The 22,801-nt window shown below is 42.3% G+C and overlaps 1 protein-coding gene across 3 annotated transcripts in view; it reads right to left on the bottom strand.

Moving 5' to 3' along the window:
• Positions 1–17,125: 17,125 nt before the first annotated feature.
• Positions 17,126–22,801, bottom strand: part of LOC117501551 (intermediate filament family orphan 1-like) — a 32,232-nt gene continuing 26,556 nt past the window's right edge. The window contains exons 9-10 of one of the 3 annotated variants that reach the window (XM_034160444.1): positions 17,417–17,547; positions 17,126–17,302 (exon numbers count right to left, since the gene is read on the bottom strand). In XM_034160444.1, the coding sequence (XP_034016335.1) occupies positions 17,152–17,302; positions 17,417–17,547 (282 nt within the window). In that variant the 3' untranslated portion in view covers positions 17,126–17,151. Of the gene's footprint in view, positions 17,303–17,412; positions 17,548–22,801 lie in introns of those variants that run through there. The other 2 variants (XM_034160445.1, XM_034160446.1) reach the window with 2 other exon arrangements.

Here is a 22,801-nt window from a genome sequence, read left to right as displayed (position 1 = left end):
GAACACACCCGGCAGTGCCACAAATGCTGGGTGAACGTCAAGAGGTCACAGTGAACAGACAGAGACTGCACCATCCTGTGAACCTGTAAGCAAACCACCAGACCCCAACACCCCTCAGCCAGTCCGTACACGCTTCGGAAGGGCTGTGCTCAAGCCAGTGCACTTCAAGGACTATGTCCAGTAACAAGTATAATGCACTCTTGCTCACTTTCAGAGACTAAATGTTAATATGTGTTTTCTAAATTGTTTAAAAATATGTTCCTCTTGTCATTTGACAGTGATTGCCAGATGTTTACAGCCTCGACTTAATCTGTTTACAACCTTGAATTACACGGTTCACAACTTTGCATTAATATGTTTACACCAGTATTGTGAGAGATATAGTAAGCCTTAAATGACATGTGAATTGAAATGTTCAGTCTATATAAGAACAAGTAACCATAACTAAATAATACAGTGCTGATGAAACATTTAATAGTAACCAGAGCTGAATTTTGTAAAATTAAATTAATGCAGTTCATGGCAATGTTTGCTACACAGCTATGCATCGGATCTTATTTTCTAGGATTGTCTCTGAAGCTAAACAAGGGGGATGTTGTGATATGTTGTTATGGGACTATATTACACTTACGCGGAGTAATCTATACTGTAACAGGGCCCGTGTAATAACACTGCATGTTCTGTGTTCTACGTCAGTCAGTACCTGAGTTAAAACAACGGCACTCCTCATCGTTGTGTACCTAATATACTCAATAACACATCAGTACTCCTCTAAAATATGGCATCAATGCACACACACATCACTTAGAATGATTGCCGAACAACGATATACAGCTTCTGTATATTCTGTGTTAGTGCGCGGCTGCGGCCGACGTGCTTGATGAATTTCTGCGCAAAAAGTAGTTCCCAGATAATTGTGATATATTCCTGTGAGATTATATGTCATCTAAATCAATTCTGAAATTTACCAGTAATAAAATTATAAAGATAAGTGACGTTTTAAGAGTGGCTGTAATAAATATTTAGGAAACCTAAATTTTTGGAGTATGGAGTTAAATTTGTCTCATTAATACGTGCAAATGCACAGAGGGTGATTTACAAATATCCTTTGATTTGTACACGTGCTTTGTGATCCACAAACACAAATTTCTGATTTGTAACTTGTGTGGGTTTTTAAAAATAAATGTTTATTTGTAAAACTGAAAATTCTGTTTGTGAAGGGTGATTCAGTATTGGTGGATCACCGAACACACACATTCATCACTTTGCTTAGTTACGCAATATTGAGACATTCTCAGCGCAAAACTGCAGTTGAGATCCACAAATATATCAGTCGCTATTCACATTATTGGCAGAATTATTGGGGGGGGGGAGCAGAGCTTGGCTCATTATTGGGGGGGGCCCCCCAAAGCCCCCCTTGGCACCGCCAGTGCCAGAGTCTTGATCCCCTTGAGAACACCCAAAACCGAATTGTGGTGACGGCCACAAACACACAACCATCCACACACAGAGGCCCATCCTTCACTGGATGAGGCCCATATGGGGGAAACCAGGGCCACTGGTGTCTGTGTGTCCTTATCTCCACTCAATGGATTTACCACCTACTTGGCATGATGTTTGCACCTAGTTTGCAGTCATGTGCACTATAATTTGAAAGGTGGTACATGAAATATACTATGAAATTTGACTTTCACACTTACTGACCCCTACTGGTTATATAAAGATTGTGACATCTACCAGCCCTGAATGAAGCTTCCCAAAAATTTCTACTTTTTCCAGAATTTGTGGAAATCACTTTTTTTTTTTTTTTTTTTTTTTTTTTTAGCATTTAACAGACACGGCTAGCAAACTAACATTTGGTGGTTAAAAAAAATGTTTTGGTGAAGGTAACAATATTATATTGATTGTGCTTGTATGTGCACACTGACACTATCTCAGTCTGTGAAGCCTTGGACTCCATTTCCTTTTTTTCTGAAGGAAGAACGTCTCTACTTCCTGTCTGAATGTAGGTGTTTATCTGACTTTCCAGTGGAGGTAGGTTCAGACTTGCATGGGACTGATGGGTGTTTCCCTTCATTCACCATCCACCCTGCAGCTATTCATTCCTTTGAGCTCACTTAAAGTGAGGTGAGGCAGTGGAACAATGTGCGGGAACTACAACAACAAAATATGGATTTCTTAAACTGACAGTCTGTTTTTCTGACAGGTAGCTCAAAGTGACTCTTATGGGAAAAGAAACATAATTCCAGCAAGATGTTCACATAAGTGTGAAGATCACGCGAGGGTTAGAGGACCACAGAGCATCTGCTTATCTGTTAAATAAACCAACTCAACTTCAAATGAAAGCTGTTTATCATGTTTTGGAGAAAACAGTGCCGCTAATGTGGAATTTTTGGCCATATTCCATACCAAGAATTCCATGTGAATATTTTCTTTCACAAATTAGTTTTGGAGAAAAGTTCAGTGATTTTCAGTCCATTTCCCGTGACAAGAAGTAACAACATAATAGAACTGTATTAATCTGTCTTGTCTACTGATTAAAACAAAACACAAACATCACATTTTGGCAAACGTCTCCACAGATATCCTTTATAGACTTCTGGGTTTGACAGAGAAATGCAGGATGAACTGTGGTAAGTGGCAACATGACACAAAACCATCAAAACAACTGTCCTGCTGCACTTTAGGGTGAATCTATGTATCATCTAATTCATCTGGAATTTATGAATTCCTTCTAGTCCAAAGATCTGAATCCTGGGATCATGTTATTTCATTAAATTCACACATCATTTCAGACTGGACCAAAAAAATATGTAACCAGACAATACTCAGGTAGTGTGAATGCTAGGTGGACCAGGTGCAGAGTCTATGACTGCTGTTAAGTGAATTCTGGTGTTCCTCAGGGATGTGTGCTGGTTCCTACTCTGTTACCTGCTTGCATAGACCCGGTTGGGTAGTGCTATGAAAACCACTGGCTTTGTGTTGAGGACCCCAGTGGCTATTTTGAAGATGAGGAATGGACCGGCTGTCTGCTTGGGTGGTTACTGTCCAGGAACCAGGGCAGTTCTATATTTGGTTCTGTAATTTAATTCATCCAGCAATCTTATGGCCCTCATCTGGGTTGCAAAGCAAGTTTGACTTAATATTTATTTTACCTTTTCCTCCAACCTGATTTGGATTAAATTACCATCAGTGTGGAACTAAGGACTTGGTCTATGACCTGATATTCACCCAATGTTGTCAACTCATATACCAGGACAAGTTGCTAAAACATCAAAACAAATTAAAGGTCCATTTCAGTGTCCAAATATATATGAACTTAACGATAGATGTTACAGCAGGGGGCAATAAACAAAAAATAACTAAATAAATAAATAAACCAGCTTTACCTGCAGCATCTTAAAATACAAGTGCCCCCATTTCTTACAAACAAACATTTTAACACAAACAGCACAATAACTGGAATACAACACATTAACAGCGTGACCTTTGTGTGTCAGTGTTTGGTTACTTATGTCTGGCAAAGTGCACATTGAGCGTGTTTGTACAATTAATCTGTCTCATTTTTATAAATGATTTTAAATAAATTTTTTTCCTTTTCCATCTATTCTACGAAGCATTTTGTTGCTTTTAATCGTAATTCAGAAATGAACTTCATGACATCCTGATTGAACAAACACACCAGTAAAATTCAGGCAATCAATGTTCAGCGTTAAAAAAAAAAAAAAAGAATATCCCTGATCATTTTGATAATTATTTGGAATCGTTTCAGTATGTGGCTGGGAAAGACAATTGGGATCCACATTTGTGGGCGGTTCTGTACCTCCACGATTCACTCCATGGGACTCTTCTTGTTCTCCTCAGTTTGGTTTTGATGAAGCACTGCTTCCTCTTCATCTTCTCTGCACCTTATATGTGAAGCAGCCAACAGTGTGTTTTTGAGGATCCTGCACACATGGAAGTGGTGCCCCTTCCTGACTGCTTCCTGTTCCTTTTTAATCAAGTGAGACAAATTGAAGACTGAAAAACACAATTGGAAATTTACTTGAAAACATTTTCCTACCTGATCGGTAAAAAAAAACGATTTCATTGTTAACAGCAATTATTTGAATAAATAAAGTTCAATGTTTTTCACCTTGTCAAACATTTTCAGTAAGTTACAGTAAATAGTGCCACATCAGGAAACTATCAAGTCAGAAGTGGCATAACTCAGGGATTGGTAATGGAGCCATTTTTATTTGCTTTATTCATAAATGATCTGAATCATCAGAAGTATTATTATTATTATTATACGTGGATAACACAAAAGAAAGTGTTTCCGAAAATATTAACTGATTAAGACGTACGGCAATTTCAAACAGGTCAAACAGTTTACGTCTTGTGCGAAAGGTGGTTGCTCAAATTTCACCAAAGTAAATGCAAAGTAATGAAAACAGGAAAAGCCTCACACTGACTGATCATGTTTCTTATTTCCAAAACTCTTCAACACCAACAGAAACTGTCAAAAGAAATTGATCTCGACAAGGAAATAAACTTTAGCGAGCACATCACTTCTAAAGTCACCAAAGCAAATCAAATGTTGGGTGTTAATGACTCATTTAATGACTGAAAACTTGACTTGATGTCATATTTAAAGTTTTAAATATGGAAAAAAAAAAAAAATCCTGTTGTATTGTTGTAACTCTTTGTCCAGCAGGCGGCGCTGGCGGTCAATCTCTCGTCTTCGGCGGCCACAGTGAGGCGCTGGTTGACCAGCGTTCTCAATATTTGGAGTTTAAACATTTTTAAATGATGAAAAATAATGTTTTCCTCCAGATAAATTTGGCCACAAAACAGTCTATGTTCTGCTGTTTGTCTCACTTCAGTCTCTTCCCAGATATCAAGCGAGAAAAGCTAAATTAACAATTTTTACGTGGCTCCATTTTAATGGTATATTTTACAAACTTTCCAGAGAGATTTTCAAAAAGAAGAAAAAAAAAAAGACTCGTGGAACTAACGACTCCAGCTGCACACCATGTTGTTCAGTGTAAAGTTTGCCGCACTGAGCACAAGCAGCATCACCAGTTTACTGCGCTCACTTTCAAAATAAAACGCATTTGGCGATTAATGACGCCTTCAAAATAAATCTACTAGTGATTGAACTTTTTTTTAATCTTAGGATTGTTTCATGTATCAGTGCATTATCTTTTTTAATGATACAGCTACTTTCTATTTATTATAATGTAATATTTTATTTTATAAAGTGTACAGTATTTGGAAACTTACATTTCTTTCATAATATTTGGTTGTCAAATTATTAACTTTCATATGAAATATACCCAGATTTTTTCCTGACTTATTTCCAACAAGATTCATGGTAAACTATGTTCACCGGCGGTTCTTCACTTTCTTTCTCCCTCGGCGTCGTCTTTGATGGTGTCACAGAACGTCAGGCTTCTTCATGCTGTTTTAATCCATGAGGCCCAAAATCTTAATTTGTTCCCAGACAAGGTAACTTTTGATCATATTGATAATGTAAGAGTGTAAATCCTTTACTTAAATACCAACAAACCAAATTATCATGGTGCTGAAGAAAACACCTTTTGTATGACTTCAACTGTAAAAAAGAGAACTTCAGCTGAACGTGAACAAAGCTGAAAGAGGCCGTTCTGAAAAAGGAGTGAACGTTTTGCTGTTACAAACATATATCAATATATCAATCAACATTTGTTTTCACAAGACATTATGACAACCAGTTTGGAAACCAGCGCTTTAGGGTTCAGGGGCCTCATGTACAAAGACTTGCGTTGACTTTCTACTAAACATTTGCGTACACCAAAACCCTGAATCAGCCGTAAACACAAATATATTCAGATGTATCAAAGTGTGCATAGGCATGAATCCACGCACGTTTGGTTTGTACATCCCAATAGAGGTGGGCGGATCGATCCTAATATCGATAATATCGATACCAACGCTGGTATTGATATTGAACGATTCTCGTGTAAAAAGATCGATACTCAAGCTTTTTCTCTCTCCTGCACGCACCGACTGCTGCGCACGCAAATTCATCAAAGTCTACTCTCTGTCTGTAAGAGCAGCGCTGCGCTGTGTCACACAACTCGGAGCAGCGCACCCTTGTATTGTGGTTTGTCAGCCCTCTACCTCAGGAGAGTTTGTTTTAAGTTGTGTTGAGTGATTTTTTTTTTTAATAAAATGTTGATTGTGATAATAAAGTATTTTGTTGTCATGTACAATGTTTGGCGAAATTCTATCCTAGGTCTTTTGGATCCTTTGGATCTATGACGCTTAAATATGAAAAGGTATCGGTATCGATATCGGCGATACTGGGCCTATATTTACTTGGTATCGGATCAATACCAAAATTCCCGGTATCGCCCACCTCTACATCCCAATGAGCGTGGAATTTAGCACACGTGCACACACACTAAACTCCTCCCTGACCAAGCCTCCATCTGAATATGCAAATGTATTCAAATCGTCTGGTTGTCGTGCTGATGGCATCGTAAGTGTGGAGTGTTGTGTGTTTGATGACAGCCACCATCCTCTGTGTTGTTGTGCATAAAGATGCCACAAGTGCCTAAAATGTAGGGGGCGCTGTTGTGTAGTTGGGATATAAACTAAATGCTCCAGTCTTCTTCCAGGTCACAAAATGCACATTCATGGAATCAAACTTAAATCTGAAGAAATCAAACTGAAAGTGATGCATCGTCTTTATTTATTTATGATGATGAAGCTCAAAAATCAGGAAATCTTTCTTCACGTCTGCAAACATCAGTTACTTAAAGTTCATCCGACACAGAAAGTCTGAGTTAAATCACTTCAAACATTCATATTTCTGGAGGTTCATCCTGCAGCATATTAAAAAAATAAAATAAAATTCTGCTTTTAAAGAGGTTTGAATGTTACGACATTCCTCTTATTAGTAAATGGCAAAATATTAGTATTTTCTCACGTTCTCATTAAAAGTAAGATTTGACAACATCTCAAGTTATCTCATTAAGATTTTTTAAACAGGAAAAAAGGATGTAATTCCTCAGATTTTTAACAATTTTATGTCACTTCCTAATGACAAAAATTAAACACAAATTTTTAATTGATGATTAAACATTGTATATAAGTGATCACATAAAAATTCTAAACTCATTAGAATGTGAGAATTTACAGATTTTTTTTTCTTCATCAGCATAAATTAAATGTTTTGATCAGGTGAGACGTCCTTTTCATAATCAGTAAGTTGGATTGTCACAGTACAAAACACGTTTAAATAAGTGACCGTTTATTGCTTTTCCATATGAAGCAGAAGCTCAAAGCGCTTTACAGTGATGCCACACACACACACACACACACTCACACACACACAGTGATGTCAGCGAGCTGCCATACAAGCTGCTCAACTGCACCCTGGGAGTAAATGGGGGATGAAGGACTTTGCTCAAGGACCTTTAGTGATTCTGCGGTCTAGCGGGGATTCAAACAGAGGATCTTGTCTCAAACCACCACTTTAACCTCTATGACTTCCCCAAAACATGCTTAAATAAGTATCACAGGTAAATACATTTATTTTGAAAAGATTATTAAATTCTCGGTCCATTCTTGTGAGTCAAACTTCATCTCGTTAGCATTTTTATTTGGGGGGAGTTGTAGAATATTAAGGTGTAGCCGCAGCAACAGCAAGTTGGTGTTTACTCAAACAAGCTGTGATTGACAAGGCAACATTGTTGCCATTATCTCCTCAAATTGGCATTTCTTTCACAGACTTAGTGAAGTTGTCCAGAGGGGGCGCTGTAGGACAGAGTTGTCCAATTTGCCCAAAAGAAGAAAGTGATCCTTTTTTTTCTTTTTTTTTAAGTAACTCTGCTCATTAGTTGCCCTCTGGTCATCAAACCTGTTGACAAATGATGGCACTTGACCCCTGACCCCTGACATGACCTCACTCGGAAAAGCTGTAAGAGATCAAACTGGTGCAAATAAGAGCAGGACAGTGCATGACGAAAATGTGCAACTTTGGTAATGTTGCTCATGACTGTGCATTCAAACATTTAAATTCAACTTTTACGACGGATGCTTTGTAATTGTATTTTTAACATTTTGTTCCATTTCAATTGCAGTTTTAATAAATGAACAAATAAACTTAACATGAAGTTTATTTGTCCGTTAAACTGGTTGTATGGATGTGAAAAGCTGGATTTAGTCCTCCATCCATTTTCTAAACCTGCTTAATCCAGTTAAGAGTCACAAGGGGTGGAGCCTAAATCTGACCATTATGTATTTCAAACAAAACCAGGTTATTTGCAGCCATTAATCTTTTGCTCAAGGGCATTTTGGTGATTTTCCTCTCTGAAAGGGAATAAAACAGACAGCCATCTGGTTACAAGTCCCCTCTCTAACATCTCCATCTGAGCTGATACACTAGTAGTGCAGCAGATAACAGAATATTTACAGAGGAATCATTCAAATGCTAATAGAAAATCAAATTCAGCAAAAATACTCCTTTGACATTACTCTAAAAAAAAAAAAAAAATTTGGCCACTTGAATTTTCAATAGGCGTCCAGGTTGTAATAATGTACAAATAATGAATGTTTGAGTTCAATGGTACGTTCCATCTTTCACAGAATTAAATATTTGTTCCACTGAAAGAATGTAAAAACATTCATTATTTGTTTTACATAATGTCGAAAACAGATCCTTAATTGTCATTTGATATTTTTTTAGTTTATAAACAGAAAAAGGGACTTATGTTTTGGTGTTCGTCACTGGTGCTTTAACGTCAGCAGTCTCTGTCAACGTGCAAAAAACAATTCTGACAATGTCGTCCTTCATGCCGTGGTTGTGCCGAATTCAGTACAGACTGCCGTCTCCTTTCCTCACTCCAGCAAAAAACTGCGTCAGAAATTTGTCCAGCTTTTCATCCTAACTTCATCCTCTTCATCCTAACAGTTCTTCATGCCTCCAGGCGGCTTTAGTAGTGGATTTGTTTTTTTGTTTGTGTGTGTGTGTTAGAAGAATTAGCAGCCTCAGTTAGCTCCTTCACATTGTTATCCACCAGGAAAACAAACTCCGCCATTTTAGCTAAACAACACCTCGTGTGAGCATGCGTGGTGGTTGGGGTGTGCAATAGTACATTTCATATAGTACCAAAATTGTACACTAAAAAGAACTATTGCACTGTAAATGAAACACAACAGCAAAATGGTACGAATAATCCATGGCCATGTGATATACAACCCACCATCAAATGGAAAGGAGCCACTCAGCCGTATATAATTTTGACTGTTGAGTGGTTGGTCTGCAAAATAAAAGGTCAAACAATGTCGACGTGCATTGGATTCTATGACATGACATATGCAGTGTGGGCACAGTTCTGATAACAGATTATTATCGAAATAATGTTTTCATTATCGGATTATCTTTTTAGATAACTTCAAAAAACATTATCGGACCAATTATCTTCAGATTAATTTTGTCCGATAACTTTTAGACCGATAAACAAAAACAAAGTAAACAAAGCTGAACAGCAACAAGCATTTTTATAATCAGTTCAGCACCTACCTGTCAAAAGTTTTGTAACAGATGTACAGTTCTATCCTCTACCAACAGAAGAGAGCTGCTTCTATGAACAGCGTCTCTATCCTCTGCAGACAAAGAAGTGATCACACACACACACACACCAACACACACACACACACACACACACACACACACACACACACACACCACACACACACACACACCACACACACACACACACACCACACACACACACACACACACACACACACACACCACACACACCACACACACACACACACACACACACACACACACAAAATCATTTCCTTTCACACCATACCAACAAGCTGGCAATATCACCCAAGTCATCCAGAGGCATACATTTTAACTTATGGTTCAAATTTTAACCAACTAATTTTGGACAAGTTATTTAAAATTACTGTCATGTCTGAAGTTTTATAAAGTGAAAAATATCAGATATATGTTTTAGTTGTAAAGTAATGTGCTAATTTTTAAGGTTTTGTGAGCACATGCTGTGCCCAGCAGTGCATTATGGGTAGGATAATGTAATCTCAGTACGTTCACGACAGGACAAATGCATTTCAGACACTCTGTTCAGGCTCCACAGACAACAGCATTAAACTCTAGTGCCTAAAACTCTTGTGAATATATTCTCTGGATTATAGACGTCGTTATTGTATTTGCGTTTGTTAAATTCCATGCATTTTAAATGTAGCAGACACGGATTATCTGGAATTTTGTTTCAAGGCCTCTACTGCCATCTACTGGCCAGTAGTGTTCATGACAGTATTCACCCTAAGTACTAAGCGTCTGGGCACCAGTAGATGGCAGTGTTCTATTTATTTTGACCCCGGTTATATCAGATGATTGTCAAATCAACTTTTGGCTTTGCAAATGGCTTTTTTTTTTTTTCTTTTTTTTTACAAATTAAGTTTAAAAACAAAACAAAACAACAGCAAAAAAAAAAAAAAAAAAAAATTACAAGACAGCTCTGCTGTGTTTGCACAGGCACAGCACGAGCGGTTGGATGCTTGTAACTTTTCAGCAGCAGGATAACCTCACGACTGGCCGACCAGAATAATATCAAACAGGTTTATCAGGAATAGTGGACAAAAATGTCTGGACACAATTGCAGGACCTCAACAACGTAGCTATGGTTTGCAAAGGCGTTTACTGAAGGATTCAGTGGGTTCCGGTACACGGCAAGGCAGTCCAAAACAAGCAAACAGATCAAAAACATCAGGCTTAAGACGTGGTCAATACAAACAGGCAGGTGGTCGAAACACAACGTGGTAGCAGGAACTTGGAGACATGGAATACAAGCTGGAAGCGAAGGCACAAGGTTGCAACGATCTGGCGAAGGAGTAGTGGCACCAGTGGGACATTAAATACACCCAGGTATGAGATGCAGCTAGAAACAGTGTATGGAAAGATCCAGAACTGGGTGTGGCCAAAACCAAGTGCAACGCCCACCACCAAGCACCAAGAGACACAGACAAGAGAGATAGGGACAGAAAAAGAGCAGGCAAGAAAAAACCCAGCACCGAGAAAACCATAAAAACCTAAAGCACAGGTACAAAGCATGACAGGACCCCCCCTCTAAGGGCCGACCCCTGACGGCCCAGGGGAACCAGGATGCTGAGCATGAAAGTCCGCGATAAGGTCCAGGTCCAGAATGAAACGGGAGGAGATCCAGGACCGTTCCTCAGGCCCATACCCCTCCCAGTCCACCAGGTACTGCACCCCCTCCCACGCTGCCAAGATCCCAGGAGGCACCAAACAGAGAAGACCGGCCCCCCACCCACACAAAGGGGGGAGGCGGGGGAACGGCCGGAGGGCACGAAGGGCTAGTGTGGACAGGCTTCACATGGCTAACGTGGAAGGTGGGGTGCACCTTCATGGACCTAGGCAAAAGCAGATGGACCGAAACAGGGTTAATCACTTTAGAGATGGGGAATGTGAGCTTTCTGGGGAGGCCACGGATGGACAGGTGGCGAGTGGAGAGCCAGACTTTCTGACCTGGGGTGTAGGCTGGTGCCGGAGACCTCTTCCTATCGGCTGTGGTCTTATAGGCCATAGACGAACGTTGCAAAGCCCGACGAGCCCACTCCCAGGTTCATCGGCAGCGAAGGATGAGGGACAAGGCAGAGGGCACCCAGGAGGTCAAGTCTGTGGGAGGAAACAAAGACGGCTGAAATCCATGTGACACGTGAAATGGGGAGTAGCCTGTGGATGCAGATGGTTAGCAGTTATGTGCTAGCTCAATCCACACTAACTGTGAGGCCCAGGTGGCCGCATGCTGAGAAGCCAGGATATGCAGGCCCTTTTCCAACTCTTGATTAACTCTTTCAGTTTGACCGTTGGCTTGTGGGTGGTGTCCTGAGGTTAGGCTGGAGGTGACCCCCAGCAGGCGACAGAACTCCTTCCAAAACCGAGAGATGAATTGAGGCCCTCGATCCGAGACTATGTCCTGTGGGATACCATGCAGTCTAAAAACGTTAGTCAACAAAACCTCAGCAGTCCCTTTGGCAGTAGGTAGTCCTGGCAAGGGTACGAAATGGGCCATTTTAGAGAGACGATCCACAACCGTTAATATTACTGTGTACCCCTTAGAGGGCAGGAGGCCTGTGACAAAGTCAAGGAAATGTGAGACCAAGGTCTCGTAGGAATGGACAAAGGCAGTAATTTACCGGATGGTGAGTGTGTGGAGGATTTATGCATAGCACAGGTCTGGCAGGCCTTGACGTAATCTGTGATATCGGAAAGCAGGCAGGGCCACCAAAACCTCTCCTGAACAATGCGCAAAGTATTTTTGATACTTGGGTGGCAAGCAAACCGGCTATCGTGTCACCAGCGTATAACTTCCCTCCTTAGGGACGCAGGTACAAATTAGTTTCCCTTAGGGCACCCTGGAGGAACGGGTACGTCACATACAGCCGAACGAACCTTAGACTCAATATCCCAGGTGATGGCAGAAACAAAACAACACTCTGGAAGGAACAGAACATGCCGCATGTATGTTTCTTCATCTGGAGAAAAAAAAATCAGGATATCGTCCAGATAAACAAATACAAACTTAATTAGATACTCGCGCCAAGACATAACCAAATTCTGAACCACGGCAGGTGCGTTTGTTAACCCGAAGGGCATGACAAGGTACTCATAGTGGCCTGTTGGGGTATTGGATGCCGTTTCCATTCATCCCCTTGCTTAATACGTACTAAATGGTATGCGTTACGTAAGTCAAGCTTGGTAAGATTGTCGTGCCTCTAGTAGTTCAAACGCAGTGGTGATAAGAGGCAGGGGATAACGGTTCTTGACAGTAACATCATTAAGGCTGCGATAGTCTATGCATGGACAGAGTGACTTGTCTTTCTTTTCCACAAAGAAGAAACCCTGCCCCTTGCTGGGCGAAGACGAGGGTCGAATCAAACCTGCCTCTAAAGATTCCTGGATATACTCATTCATGCGATGTGTTCTGGAGCAGACAGAGAAAACAGTTTCCTCGTGGAAGACTGGTACCGGGAAGTAGCTCAATGGCAATCGTAAGGACGATGCGGAGGTAGTAATTAGCCTTGGTTTTACTAAAAACCTCTGCAAGGTCATGATAACACAACGGAACTCCAGTGAGGTCGGAAGTAGATGTTAAGACTGATTTAGCGTAACTGATTAGGCACCAGACCTGCGCAGTCGGGTCCCCAGGAACTAATTTGTCCGTGGACCAATTTAATTGAGGACAATGCATCTTTAACCAGGGGTGCCCCAAAATAGCCGAATGAGTCATTTTGTCAAATATGTGGAAAATTTATCATCTCAGAGTGATTTTCTGCAATAATCAGCCGGACTGACTCAGTGCAATGGGTGATACGACCGAGCTCACGGCCGTCCACAGCATGCATCACCAGAGGATGTGGGAGACGGTTTAATTTAAGATGTAGGGACCTGGCGAAAGAAGACTGCATCAAATTAGCGTCTGAGCCAGAGTCAATAAACACTGGCACCATACAGGATGATGCTCTGAGATAAACCTGGCTGTGATTACGTTTTCAGGAGTTACTGAAGAAATGGGAATTCTGACTCACCCGCAAGTACCGGTTGTGACCGCACGAGGGCACCCCTGGATTGACATTCAGTGACCACATGTCCAGCCCGCCCACAGTAAAAACAAAGGCCCAGGTCTTTGCGTCACTGCCGTTCCTTAGCAGTTAGCCGGGCGCATTCCGACTGCGTGGGCTCTTCCATGGAAGAACGTGGAGGGCTGCAGCCAGGGGGAGGGGACCCGGTGTGGCGAGCTGGAGTCGTCTCGGTGCGCTGAGTCGGAAGGCGTGCATCGCGTTGAGACTGGTCCGCCAGCCGGCGGTCGGTGCGGATGGCGAGTGCAATGAGTTCGTCCAAATTTTCCGGAAGGTTAATGGCAACGAGTTTGTTCTGGATCTGGTCAGAGAGCATGCAGAAAAACACATCCTGGAGTGCCGCCGAGTTTCATTCACTCTTTACTGCCAGGATGCGGAAGTCGATGGCGTAGTCAGCGACTCGTCTGCTTCCCTGCTGGAGCCACATGAGGGAACGGGCCGCCTCACGTCCTGGTGATGTGTGCTGAAAAACTTGGAGAAAAGCAGTCTTGAACACCAGGAGGGAGTCACACGCTGGTGACTGCCTGCTCCACTCTGCCGAGGCCCACGCTGCCGCCCGGCCGGTTAGGTGAGTAATGATGAATGCTATCTTCGTCCGATCGGACGGAAACATTGCTGACATTAACTCAAAGTGACGTTCACATTGGGTGAGAAAAGGTGTAGCGTCTCCAGATTCCCCGGAGAAACGCTCAGGTCGAGACAGCTGATTACAAAAAATTGGAGTAGCTGTAGGTGTCGGCGGGGCAGCACTCGCTCCCGGAAGTGGTTGATTGTTAATGGTGGGGAACGAGTCAGAAGAGGCCTGATGTGTCACAGCAGCTACAAGCTGATCGATCTGTGAACTTACAGAGGTCATGAAAGCGTCTTGCCGTTCAGCGAGGTCGCTGATGCCAGAACTCAGGACTCTGAGGCGATTTTCCTGTTCTGCTAGCTGGCGGCTATGATCACGAACCGCTAGCTGGTATGTGTTTGAGTCCACTGTGTCCATTGTTGGCCAGATCGTTCTATCAGGAATAGCGGACAGAAATGTCTGGACACAATTGCAGGACTCAACAACGTAGCTATGGTTCGCAAAGGTGTTTACTGAAGGATTCAGGCAGGTAGTCGAAACACAACGTGGTAGCAGGACCTGGAGACATGGAATACAAGGCTGGAAGCGAAGGCACAAGGCGCAACGATCTGGCGAAGGAGGAGTGCCACCAGTGGGACATAAATACACCCAGGTAATGAGATGCCGATAGAAACAGGTGTATGGAAAGATCCAGAACTGAGTGTGGCCAAAACCGAGTGCAAAGCCCACCACCAAGCACCAAGAGACACAGACAAGAGAGATAGAAAAAGAGCAGGCAGGAAGAAACCCAGCACCGAGAAAACCATAAAAACCTAAAGCACGGGTACAAAGCATGACAGGTTTGATTTTCATTCGACCATACGATCGGTGATCAGGAGGTGGTTGTGAGATGTGAACGCAGCTTGTTACTCCATGTACACTACACGATGCAGGACACGTGATTAACCTGAAACTCGGTCCAAAAAATTCTCACACGAATGAAAAAATCATCTGAAAAAGGGCCAAAACTCACACAGTGTAAAGCCAACATTTATGTAGACAGTATTGAGTGCACGTTTTACAACGTCATAAAACGTGCGCACGGCAGTAATAAATTGAGCGCACATTCTCTCCACATGCAAAACATTTAGCGATGATACTTCCAGGGCTCCATAAAAATGCCTGTTTTTACAAATAAAAAATGGAATATTTTACAAAAACACATTTATCTATAAACACCAACACACGACAGACGTCACATTAACGTGTTGGTTTACATAATGAATGACTGAACCAATCAGTGTTTAGCAGAGGCACTTTTACCCAAAATCCTTTGCAATCTGTCTGCGTTTGTTACAAAACCTCAGAATTAGTGCATTATTCAACATTAAAAGGTATATGTTATATTTTAACTTTGTACAAATGACAGAATTGACATTAATGGAGTTATTCTATCGGTATTAATGTTATTGATAAATCAAAACCATAACTCAGCATGACTTTATTTTCCAAGACCTCCGCCTGACCGGAGTGTTGTGATTGGTAGAGAGCTGGGCTTTATGGTTGCTTTCAGAGTGCCTCTGTGCTGGAAGCTGTATAGTAAACAAGAACATCCAGAAGGGGGCAAGATGTTCAAAGACAAAAGTGTGGCCTGTTTGGCTCTGTTGTCACTTTTAATTCTAATAGAAGTTATTATGGCGTTAAAACTCAAATTCGTAGTTGCAAATGTACCAGAGACAATATTGGAATTTATCAGTTATCTGTAACTTCCGATACATTTTTGGGTGGTTTATCGTTTTATCTTTATCAAAGATAACTTTTCAGTTATCTGATTATCTGTTATCGAAGTTAATGTTTTGGTTATCTGTGCCCACCACTGGACATATGTTACCTTGTAACATGTTAACTAAGCATGACACATGGTGCAATCTTTTCCTTTTTAAATGGCTATTAACTCAACCAATAATTTGTGTTACTTTGATCACAATTTAAGCAACTTTAACTTTTGACCCCTGTACAAACTGAAATTGTCCTTTGTCACCATTCTTGTTTTTACCCCATAACATTAAGTCACAGACAGTCCAAACTAAACCTTTTTGGAATCTTTGTAATCAGTCAAATAATTTGGTATCATTTTCAATATGATTGGAGAATTTTTAAATTTTGACACCTATGTAAATCTTCAATTGACCCCGACCTTGCTACCTATTGAAAATTCAAGTGGCCAGTATTTTTTTTTCTATTCAAAAGAGTAATGTCTAAGGAGTATTCATGCCAGTTTTGATGCTTGTTTCCAGAAATGAATGATTGTTATAGTTATCTGCTCCACTATACTAGAGGTAACAAGTTTACTTATGTAAAACTATAATCCAAATGGATGGAACTTAAAATACATTAAATCTTACAATCCAAACGTTTTTCTTTTCTTGTATATTTTTTACTTTCTTCCTGACTGTCCGAGGGGCCGCCTGCCTGATCTGAATGTGTTCTAGGCTCCCCACCGTTACGGTTTCAACGTGTTCTCATGTTCTGTGGTGTGGTTACAGTGACATGCCCACATTCACCCATCATCACAAACTCCGCCTCCCATACACACTGCCGTATTGGTTAATAACCGCAGGTGGTGCAACGGGACGACAACGATGTGTCGATCGCAACCAGCTGTCGATCTTACATCGGCACCGCCACGTTCCAAAAACCAGCTAATTGACTTCAAAAGGAACAACTGTCACCCAAAAAAAAAAAAAAAGATGTGAAAATTAATTCACGGGTCGATTTCTCTAAATCCTCTGAAGGAGATGTGTTGATTTGTAACCGCTGACACATGGTGCACACACTAACGTTTTATATTTTAGCATTTTCCAGATTTTTTTTTTTTTTGAGGAAAAGCGCAGCAGCAGGGTGTTGCGTGATGTCACTGCGTCAAACAGTTGTCATGGTTTCCGCCAGCCCAGAGGAGTGATGGCGGCGCTGGTGTCAGAGGAAGATTCGCTGCTCTCTGACTGGGCGGGCAGAGCGGGTTTCTTCCTGTCCTTCTCCTCGCTGTCCGAGTCGTCCACAGTCAGGATGAGCGACGTGGACTTCCTGTAGGAGGAAACGCACAGTCGCAGGAAGTGACTTTTTTATTTATTTATTTTTTTGAAGGAGCAGAGGTCAGCGCTCTAAGTGCTACTCTGGTTCTCATGGCAACGCCGTTACCTGTCTCCACTCTGTGTGATGAGTCTCCTGCACGTCTCCATCTGAACGTCCAGGCCTCGCTTCATGGAGCACATTTCCATGTATTCGTGTAGGTGACGGTTCATGTCACTCTTTGCTGTAGCCAGTTCCAGCTGAGACAAAACAACACACACAGAGCCGTCACAGAGTCTTGATGGCTTCCCTCACTTTTCATTTTTAAGGACTACCTGCTGTTCAGATTTATTAAGGACTGATTTAAGTGAACTCCAAATAAATGTTATTATGTCCATTGCCTCATTTTCTAAAGGCAGCTGGCTGAAAAAGCGATAATTTAGTGCATTATATTAAAAATGATGAACAATTTGTAGTTATACTGAACAAAAGTGTTTCATATCTAAGAGCCCCATTTTGTTTTTGTTTTTTTGTTTTGTTATATTTTTTCTCTTTTAGGCCATAAAATAAAAACACATTAAAACTCAAGCTGATGTAACAACAGGGCAGGTCTATGGTAACGGAATAACAATGACAGCAAAATATGGCCATATTTTTCCATTACTGTAGAATTTCCAACTACTTTTTATAGGCATTGCAAACAAAAGACCAAATACATACATATATATATATATATATATATATATATATATATATATATATATATATATATATATATATATATATATATATATATATATATATATATACATATATATATATATATATATATACACACACACACACACATACTAGAACTTCTGATTTTATTTATTTATTTTTTGGCCATTTTTCAGAGAATATAAATGACAACACACAAAAAAAAATCCACCCATGGTTAGTGGTTGTGTGAAGCCATTTTTTGTCAAACTACTGTGTTTTCACAATGACAACAGAAACTAACCAAATGACCCTGATCAAAATTTTACATACCCTGGTGATTTTGGCATGATAACATGCACACAAGCTGACACAAACGGGTTTGAATGGCTATTAAAGGTAACCATCCTCACCTGTGATCTGTTTGTAATCAGTGTGTGTATATAAAAGGTCAGTGAGTTTCTGGCCTCGTGACAGACCCTTGCATCATTCATCCAGTGCTGCACTGACTTTGAATGGTCAAAGAAAAGGTCACTGAATTGTACAAAACAGGAAAGCAATAAAAAGATATCCAAGGGACAGAGAATGTTCAAACTCAAATTGAGAAGTGGAAAATCAGGGATGCTGTTGGAACCAAACCACAGTCAGGTAGACCAACAAAAAATTCAACTGCCAGGAAAATTGTTGGGGATGCAAAAAAAAAAAAAAAAAAAACTATAAATAACTTCAGCTGAACTATAGGTCTAACTGAAAAAAGTGGTGTGATTGTTTCAAGGTGCACAATAAGGAGGGACTTGAAGAAAAATGGGCTACACGTTCGAGTCGCAAAAATAAAGGCATTACTACGCAAATGCCACAAAGTATCCCGCTTACAATATGCGAAACAGCACAGAGAACAAAGTCATTTAGAGTGATGAGAACAAAATTGGTACTTTTTGGCCACAACCATAAAGGCTACATTTGAAGAGGAATCAACAAGGCCTATGATGAAAGGTACACCCTTCCTACTATGAAACACAGAGGTGGATTGTTGATGTTTTGGGCATGTGTGAGCTACAAAGGCACAGGATGAATGCAGCATGTTATCAGAAAATACTGGAAGAAAATATGTACTCATCAGCCCAGAAGCTACGCATGGGACGTACTTGGATGTTCCAACATGACAACGATCCAAAGCACAAGGCCAAGTTCACCTGTCATTACTACAGCTGAATAAAGTGAAGGTTCTGGAGTGGCCATCTCAGTCTCCTGACCTCAGTTTCATTGAGGCATTCTGGGAGATCTCAAATGTGCAGTTCATGCAAGACAGTCCAGGAATTTACAGGAACTGGAGGCTTTTTGCAAAGAAGAATAGTGTTAAGGATTTTATATATATATATATGTTATCACTGTTAAACATTTGTACCTTTTGTCTTCTTTCTGATGAGAACGGTGTTGTGCTGTTTGCACCTAACCCCGAGAATGTATGTGTTATTCAACCTTGTTTTAGCATGCTGGGGTCAATCTGAACTGGGAATGAGAAGCTGGATGTACTTATTATTATTATTACACAACTTGTTTTCGTAGCCGCTAACGACTGGGAGTAAAAGAACTGAAGGTTGAATTTTGACTGATTATGATGTGATGCTTAGTGTTCCAGGCAGATGCAGAACAGCTGATAACTGCGAACGAGATGTGCTGACCTTCGACGATAAGAGTAAAAGAAAGAAACTGTTTTTGCTTACAGCTGCACTTATTGACGTGTGTGTTTATGTTACGGGAAGAAACTTGTCTTGCGTCATTCCCCCACCCTTAGGACAAGTTTTTGTTTATGTGATGAGGGATTCACTAATAAAAAGAGCGAAGCGCAGGCCAGACTTTAGTGTAGCTTTGGTGTACAGCCTGGCCGCACTCCGCGCGTGATTAATTTGACTTTCTGTCTCACTGGTGTTTCTTGACTCTGTTTGTCTTATCAAAGGTTTTAAGAATGTTTGGAGGAGAAAATACCCAACAAATGGGCAGCTTTACCATCAGAGAAAATGAAGAGCCTCGTCCACAACTACCACAAAAGACTCCAAGCTGTCATTGACGTTAAAGGGGGCAATACACAGTATTAAGACCCCTTCACACATAGTACGAATGTGGTCAAATTGCACATGAATTGCGCATGAAGCAGGAATCAGTAAAATACTCATCAGTAAAATCTTAGCTGCCTCCAATGCCTCGTACACCTGTTGCTACAACTATTTGCGCACACCAGCTCACCTGCCCTGTGAGAGCCCATTCGATCCCTCTCGCGGCAGGTGTAGGCCAAATTCCAGGTGACACACACGAACATCTACACCGTTCACTTGGCACTTACAATATGTGTAGCCATTAGCGCTGTCAGCATGAAAACAATCAGCTTTCAAGCTGGCGGTGAAATTTTTTAAGTGCCCCCACGTACGCATGTGGCGTGCTCCCCCCACAACACTTATGCGTGTTTCACTCGCTCCCCCCAACACATGGCGTGGGTGTGTGCCCCCCCGCAGGTGAAGCGCCTCTCATGTGATCACAGAGTGACACCTTGGTCTGTGTGGTGAATGGACGGGGGCGTGGCTGGTTGCCAACAGCTGTTGAGACAGCTGGACGTGATAGCTGCAGAACACGTACCGTGTTTTGACGGACATGTGTGTGTGTGTGTGTGTGTGTGTGTGCGCGCGCGCTTACTGTCCTCATGTGGAAATACATAAACACATATATCATTTTGGGACAGGCTGGAGAAATGGACTGTCAGTGGACACGCAGCAGGTGATCTGAATGTCACGTCTGTCTGACAGGACGCATGTGGGCCCAGCCCGAAACGTGTGTCCTGTGAGCAGCACAGGACTATATGACAAGCCAACAGTGCGACAAAAACGCCACTTTCACTCACGCATCAGCAGAAATACACTGTAACAAATGCTGTTTGGCCACCGCTTTTTTCTCTTTTTTAAAACATACGTTCATCTGCTTGTTGACTGTAGCCATTTCACACTCCTGTTATATAAGACAGTGATTGTAGCACAGTGGTAAAATTTCCGTCTGGTGATCAGAGCTTTTGTAAATTGCAGGTTCGAATCCTGTGAGTGGCATTTATTTTTTAATTAACCAGGGTTATTTAACCACAGGGTTCTGTATTGCGTCCCCTTTTAATTATTATTTACACTCAACAAAAATCTAAACGCAACACTTTTGGTTTTGCTCCCATTTTGTATGAGATGAACTCAAAGATCTAAAACTTTTTCCACATACACAATATCACCATTTCCCTCAAATATTGTTCACAAACCAGTCTAAATCTGTGATAGTGAGCACTTCTCCTTTGCTGAGATAATCCATCCCACCTCACAGGTGTGCCATATCAAGATGCTGATTAGACACCATGATTAGTGCACAGGTGTGCCTTAGACTGTCCACAATAAATAGGACGGAAATAGGACGCTGGCAATCGGGAACTCCTGGCGGTGAAAGAGGCCCTAGAGGAGTGGAGACACTTGCTGGAGGGAGCTGTGGTCCCATTTATTGTTCTCACTGACCATTGGAACCTGGAATACATCCAGACCGCCAAGCGTCTGAACCCCAGGCAAGCCCGTTGGTCACTGTTTTTCGGTCAATTCAATTTCAAGATAACCTACCGCCCCGGGACGAAGAACCAGAGGTCTGACGCACTGTCCCGGGTGCATGAAGATGAAGTTGGACCAAAGCTGTCGGATCCACCCGATATCATCCTGCCGGAGTGCACTGTCATCGCCACCCTCACGTGTGACGTCGAGGAAGTGGTCAGGGAGGCCCTGACCCGACATCCTGATCCCGGCGGTGGACCTCCAAACCGACCGTACGTCCCACTAGATGCTTGGACTGCAGTTTTGGACTTCTGTCACGGTTCCAAGCTCTCCTGCCATCCAGGGGTGCGCAGAACCGTGGCAGTGGTCCGGCAGCGGTTCTGGTGGGCGTCAGTTGAAGCCGAGACCCGGGATTATGTCCGGGCCTGCACGACCTGTGCCAGGGGCAAGGCCGAACATAAACCCGAAAGAGGACTCCTCCAGCCGCTTCCTGTGCCTCATCGCCCCTGGTCCCACATCGGCCTGGACTTCATCACGGGCCTCCCTCCGTCCCAGGGAATGACTACCATCCTGACGATAGTGGACTGGTTTTCCAAGGCGGCCCACTTCGTGGCCCTCCCGACGCTCCAGGAGACCGCAGACCTCCTGGTCCACCACGTCGTGCGTCTGCATGGTATCCCAGCGAACATAGTCTCGGATTGTGGTCCCCAGTTCTCCACGCAAGTCTGGAGGAGTTTCTGTAGGGAACTGGGGGCCACCGTGAGCCTGTCGTCCGGGTACCACCCCCAGACCAACGGCCAAGCAGAGCGGGCAAACCAAGATCTGGAACAGGCCCTGAGGTGTGTTACCTCTGCGCACCCGATGGCCTGGAGTCAACATCTGGCCTGGATCGAGTACGCCCATAACAGCCAGATCTTTTCAGCGACCGGCCTCTCCCCCTTCAAAATCTGCTTGGGGTACCAGCCCCCATTGTTGCCAGCAGTAGAGGGAGAGGTCGAGGTTCCCTCGGTCCAGGCCCATCTCAGGAGATGCCGTCGGGTGTGGAAGACAGCCCGCTCTGCTCTCCTGAAGGCCCAGACGCAGGCGAAGAGCCATGCGGATCGCTGACGAGCCCCGGCCCCAGCTTACCAGCTCGGGCAGGAGGTGTGGCTCTCAACCAAGAACATCCCTCTGCAAACGGACTCACCAAAGCTTAAAGACCGGTACATTGGAACCTTTCCCATCACCAAGATCATCAGTCCCGCCGCAGTGA

This window comes from Thalassophryne amazonica, chromosome 20, assembly GCF_902500255.1.
Source record: "Thalassophryne amazonica chromosome 20, fThaAma1.1, whole genome shotgun sequence".
Classification (NCBI taxonomy): Eukaryota; Metazoa; Chordata; class Actinopteri; order Batrachoidiformes; family Batrachoididae; genus Thalassophryne; species Thalassophryne amazonica.
This window is presented reverse-complemented; position numbering and strand designations above follow the sequence as displayed.